This window comes from Diutina rugosa (genome assembly GCF_008704595.1).
Source record: "Diutina rugosa strain CBS 613 chromosome Unknown scaffold104_size7572, whole genome shotgun sequence".
Taxonomy (NCBI): Eukaryota; Fungi; Ascomycota; class Pichiomycetes; order Serinales; family Debaryomycetaceae; genus Diutina; species Diutina rugosa.
In genome coordinates, this window is record NW_022995186.1 from 1,850 (window position 1) to 7,644 (window position 5,795).

The window sequence follows — 5,795 nt, forward strand, 5'->3', positions numbered from 1 at the left end:
TGTGGAATGGAAATTGGGAATTTTCTGCCGTTGAAATTACGTATCTGGCGGTGGACTTATTGCCACGTGTCATATGGAAGTAGTGACTGGTCCTGGTGATTACTCTGAGTTGGACGGAAGACTCTGTACTATTGTTGGTACCATTACTGCTCCGTTGTAATTGGGAGACTGTCATCCTAGCAAGTATATACCCTTAGAACCACTCAATACACGTGTACCTGTGACCTACATGTAGCCTATATGTTCGCGGGAAGCGACGCGTCTGCACTCTAACACCCATGACCTCGTCTGGCCCTGAGGAGACACCGACGTGGACTCGGCCGGTGGGAGAACTCCCCACTCCCGGGACTACCCAAACCAACGACTGTGCCGGGCAATTTGTGGTCCCCACCGCGGAAGTGTTCAGTGGGGATGGACTCGAGGAAATCCGGACTGTCCACTCTTTGGGCAACGACCTCGATGCCTACACCGAGTCGCCCGATGGAGACGTTGGTGTCCCATTCAACCCTTGCGACTGGACAAAGGAACACCCCGACTTTACCGTTCACAGGCACCATGAGACGGGAATCAATGTTTGCGGCCATGACCACAGCCCAAAGATTGTGCCTCGGAGGAACGTCGAGGATCACTTGAAAAAGTTCCACCCTTTGCCGAAGAATGCAGCGTCCAAAGCCGCCGCAAAGGAAAAGCGGGCCCAGTTGAAGAAGCTCCTCCTCTCTAGCAAGGTAGACGAGATCCCCCGTTTCGTCGACTACAAGTTCCCCCTCATGCCCGTGAGCAACGAGACGTATTGTGCTGATTGCAAAAAGGTGTACAAGGAAAAGCGGCTGCACAAGGCGGGCCCTCTTTGTGAAGACGGCCACCAGTTCCCCGTCATATGCAACACGTACGGCAACGACAAGGTGGTGATTGGCCCTGAGCCGAAAGTGTCCGCCGATGAGGATCTCGATCGGATTCTCGATGCGTCGTATAAACACACGCTCGAACTTCCTGTGATTGCGTTGGAGAACGATCTGGTGGAAACGGCCGAGATTGCCAAGGCGTTCGGGTGGACCTACAAGTTGCGAGGGAAAACGCTGGCAGACGTCGCCCATCTCCTCGCCGATGCTAGCAACGACGAGCGAGAGTTGTGGGAGTTTGAAGTTCGGTTGAGCAAGATCATGACCACTGCCCACGATCTAGTGACGCCGCTCGTCGCCATGGTCGACAGCGTTGCCGGCATGAAGGACTTTCGAAAGAGTCGGTTGTTTTCCACCTTCAAGGACTACTTGGGATTGTTGAAGATGGTGATGCGGTATACGTTGCGGACGTGGCAATTGGACGAGACGGAGCGGAAGTACAGCTTGAGTGTGGAGTTGCATCGCGCATTGGGTGGGTTGCGGTTGGGTGGGTTGACGGACATCGAGAGGTACAAGGCAACAAAGACATTGGACGCCGTCGACAGTGAGGTGCTCGAAGTCATGTGGCTATTGACGATTGAACCTGTGGGGAAGACGTACAGCACGCATCCGTGGGTGATGGCCATTGGCTCGAAGATGCTCAACCTGCGGGGCGGTTTCAACATGGACGACACGTACCACCGCTACTTTACCGCCATGCAAAAGATGGGACGCTACATCTATGTCAGGAAAGCATGGCACCACGATCCAAGCTGCCCCCAGAAATGGCTCCATGCACAGGAAGTTTTGCGCCGCAATTGCCCCCACGACATTGTCAACACCTTTACCAAGATGGAAGGGCTTCGTGCCAAAAGGAGTGGGCGGTACTTGCCACTCGGTCCGATGCAGTGGTACCCCGAGTACAACCAGGTAAAGTACCGGGGCAAGTTCATTGACTTTACCACTTTTGGTGACGCCCTCAAGAGAATGGTCCATGATGCCAAAGAGTTGATGTGTTTGCAGTGGGGGGTTGACGACTTTGACCAAATTCCTGGGTTTGACTTTCACGCCACCGAGGACCAGTTTTTCCCCAACCACGGCGACTGGCTAGCACGAGACACCATGAGGCAGGACCGCATCCTTGCCCGGAAGATCCTTCTCAAGAGTGGGAAGATGAGGTTGGAAGATGGCAAAGTGGATTGGGTGCAAGGCGAACGTGAGTTGTGGGAAAGACGGCAAGGCAAGCTTTCGGAGTTGATGGCAATGATGTACTATTTTAGCGGGTCGGGGGTGGCCCGGGCACCCGAGTTTAAGGTGGTGCGGTGGCGGAACAACGGCCAGGGCACAAAATGCAGCACGAACTTTTACATGTATCGCGGGCAAATGTTCGTGCACACGTTCAACCAAAAGTCCGAACGGTTCCGCGCCACCGGGGTGATACGGTTCTTGCCTGAGGATGTCAGCCAGATCTACATGAAGGCGTTTCGCTTTGCGTTCCCGATAATGGGGGACTTTGACGACGACACGGAGAGGAAGCGGTTCCAACCCAACGACTTTCACTTTAACGCGTTTCCCAACTACAAGGACTGGATCAACTCGGTGATCCACCTCGCTTTCAACAGGTATCTTGGAGTCAAGGGCGGTCTCAAAGACCTCCGCCATATTGTGAGTGCGTTGTTTACCATGCACGGGATGGACATGGCCGAGTTTGGGGATGATGCGTTTGACAACGACGAAGACTACGAGAACAACCAGGACGATGAGCTTTACGACGGCGGCATTGACGGTGTTCTTCACCGGCTTTTGGGCCACCTGGCGCAGACGGGACGCACCAAGTACGGCGGAGCCCAGTACTTGACGGGGGAAGCCACCCAGCAAGAAGTGCTCAGGATGTATTTGGTGTCGAGGAAGGTGCAGAGGTGGATGGGAATCCCAACGTCCAACGTTATCCGGTCGACCGAGCAGGGTCTGCGGGATTTCCGACGGAAGCGTACGCGGCAGATGATGGAGATGGACGGCCAGGCCAACTTTGAGCGGGTGATGAAGGGGAAACGGGTCAAGCCCAACCCGGGACAACTTGAGATCATCGAGGCTGCCGCGAACCGGACGACGTCGGATTCGGTATCGCTTGTGGTTGCGCCCACGGGGCTGGGCAAGACGGCTGCGATTGCTGCGATTGCCGCCGATGTGAACGCCCGGACGTCGGTGGTGGTGGTGCCCACAGTGGCGCTTGTGTATGACTTGGTGGACCAGCTTAACGGGTACTTTGGGATTGTTGCGGTGGCGTTGAATGATGTGGCAGGGTACAACTACCGACGCCAGCACCTGGTGGTGGTGATGACGTATGAATACGCTGAAAAGCGGCACGATTTCTTCGAGAATTTGGGCTGGTGCCTCGACGTGTGCTGGGTAGATGAACTGCATTACATTTGGAATTCTAGCAGTGCTTTCCGGGGCTCCATCAAGGGGGGGTTGCAGCGGATGCTCACGTACCCTTGCAAGGTGATGTTGATGACCGGGACGCTCGCGCTCAACGAAGAAAAGCGGCTTATCAAGGAGTACGGGTTGAAACCCGAGCAGGTTGACACCACTGTGCGTGTGCCCATCAAGCACCCGCACTTTGAGTACGTGTATGAGAACATTGACCTTACAGAGGCCGAAGATGCTGCCGAGTTTGTAATTGAATGGTTACCGCGTGTTCCAGACAAGGGCAAGGTGATTGTGTTTGCTGCCACTGTTCCCAAGTGTCTCAGATTGCAGGAGATTTTGAAAGCGAGGCTCCGCGACCACCCCATCTATACCCGTGAGTTGAGGAAAAACGAACTTTTGAAGAAAACGAACTTCGCGAGCGCTAACAAAAAAGGGGGCAATCTGCAGGACGATTTGGAAAAATGCGTGAGAATAAAGCGAACTTTCAAAACGAACTTTTTGGGTTTTAGTAGGGGGAAAGCGAACTTTTTGGATTTCAGTAGGGGGAGAGTGGTGGTGGTCGACGGTGTGAGGTATACAGATAGGTCGATGCGGCTAGGCGGTCTCACCGATGTATTAGTTTATCTTTTCGTTGGAGGTTTTACGTTTTGGCGAGTGTAGGTGGTGTATCTGTGTATGTGCGCGACTCAATGGGCTCTCCCCAGCCCACCCAGGCTGCCCTCATGACGAGCCCTGGGCAATTCCCTACGTTGGGATCTAACCTGAACGGTAATTCCGGTAAACCCCAGCAAGCCAAAGCGGTCAGATCTTGGCCTGCAAAGCCCCCATCAACCGATGAAGATGGTTTCGTTTTACCCAAAAAGACCGCGCGGCCTGTGTCGCCCAGTCAAACCGCTGGCCGGATCCCCGTCTCGAACGGGTTCCTGGTCCTTTCTGTGGAAGAAGTTGTTGATGCCAAAAACGATGATGTTGATGATGGTGGTGATGACAACATGGGGGCGGAAGGTGCCTCCCAATCCACGAACGCGGTCACTAACGGCCAACAACCATCCCAAGTTGACGAGGAAGACGACTTATACAGTGGCGTTGACGCCGACGCGGCGTATGAAAGATCTCTTGAACCCAACTTCCACACCCCCACTACCACTCAACCCATGAACGACTCTCCCACATATGACGCTACGCTGACGGCGATGGCGGCCTCTGAGGAGAATCCTTCCCATGGGTATTGAGTGGCACCACCAGCAATTTGACGGCGTAACGCGCCCGTCAATTTTCCCACGTAACATGGCACGCGTTGCCTCGTTCAATATTCAGCGTTCACAAAATTTGAATCATCTTGCGAACTTGATCTTTGATTCNCCCACGTAACATGGCACGCGTTGCCTCGTTCAATATTCAGCGTTCACAAAATTTGAATCATCTCGCGAACTTGATCTTTGATTCGAAGTTCGATTTTGTTCTTCTCCAGGAGTTTGCTTTACCTTCCTCTTATAATGGTCAACACAGGTTGGAAATTTTTCAACCTTCTCGTTCGTCGCTGTCGGCAATTGCATGGTTACGTGGTACTGTTGACTATGACCTCTCTCTGGTGGATGGAGGCCCCTTCCGGGAAAAATGGTCAATCGTATCACAAAATAATTTGCAATTCCCCACATCCACCCCCATGGCTCTCACCACCTTCACAAGTGATATGGTGATCCACCACAACGATTCTGGACAATATTTCTGGCTCATTTCAACCTATTCTCCATGCGAGTCAACTCCACTTCATCGAGGCTTTCATAAGTGTCTCCATGAGGCCATTCGCGCTACTTATTGCGACTTAAGGGACAGATACAACGGCATATCTACCATCCTTGGCGGCGATTTCAACTATGACCCTGCGCGAACGATCGCCAACTCCCGTCCTCATCACGTCCGTTACAGGACTTGGGCGGAATTTGAAGATCTTGCGCAGGAACTTGGCCTTAACGATGCCTTTTTACAAACCGCTCCGGCGGGGACCCAGGGGCATACAAATGGGAAAACCGGTCATGGCTCGCGGCTTGATCGGTTATACACGTCGCCCCTGGTGACGGACAAGCTTCTCACATTCTCCATCCATGCTAAGTTTGCGGGAACGCACCATGGTATTTCCATTGCCATCATCCTCGACCCGGAGAGCAAACTAGCGTTGGGTCCAGGAAGATACACGTTAAGGCCAGAAAACTTGTTGAATCTGTTTATCGACGATTGGTTTCTGTTCATGCCGCCATCTACCTATGCGGCTGCCACACTGTTGATGCGAACAGTTGAGATCAAGACTAGGCAGGTCCGAAAAAGTGCACGGAAACGTGTTCCGCTGTTGATCACCCCTCCTGCAAACAGACCTTGAAGGATTTTCGACCTAGGGTACAACCGACATACTTTCATGCTTTACGGGCCACTCCAGAGTCTGACTATGTTACGTCGACCTCCGGTATGCTCAAAATCGCAAGAGAGTTT

General features: G+C 53.2%; 3 protein-coding genes across 3 annotated transcripts; all 3 read left to right on the forward strand. All coding sequences in view use genetic code 12, as the record gives it.

Annotated features, from left to right (window-relative positions):
- Positions 1 to 278: 278 nt before the first annotated feature.
- DIURU_004524 (DEAD/DEAH box helicase family protein) lies at positions 279 to 3,968 on the forward strand (the record flags this gene model as incomplete). Its single annotated transcript, XM_034157407.1, has 1 exon — positions 279 to 3,968. The coding sequence occupies one exon, from the start codon at positions 279 to 281 to the stop codon at positions 3,966 to 3,968; it is 3,690 nt and encodes a 1,229-aa protein (XP_034010678.1).
- A 29-nt stretch (positions 3,969 to 3,997) lies between these two features.
- On the forward strand, positions 3,998 to 4,540 carry DIURU_004525 (uncharacterized protein; the record flags this gene model as incomplete). The annotated part of the gene is made up of 1 exon (XM_034157408.1): positions 3,998 to 4,540. One exon carries the CDS (start codon positions 3,998 to 4,000, stop codon positions 4,538 to 4,540), a length of 543 nt encoding a protein of 180 aa, XP_034010679.1.
- A 140-nt stretch (positions 4,541 to 4,680) lies between these two features.
- Positions 4,681 to 5,685, forward strand: DIURU_004526 (uncharacterized protein; the record flags this gene model as incomplete). The annotated part of the gene is made up of 1 exon (XM_034157409.1): positions 4,681 to 5,685. The coding sequence occupies one exon, from the start codon at positions 4,681 to 4,683 to the stop codon at positions 5,683 to 5,685; it is 1,005 nt and encodes a 334-aa protein (XP_034010680.1).
- Between the last annotated feature and the right edge of the window lie 110 nt (positions 5,686 to 5,795).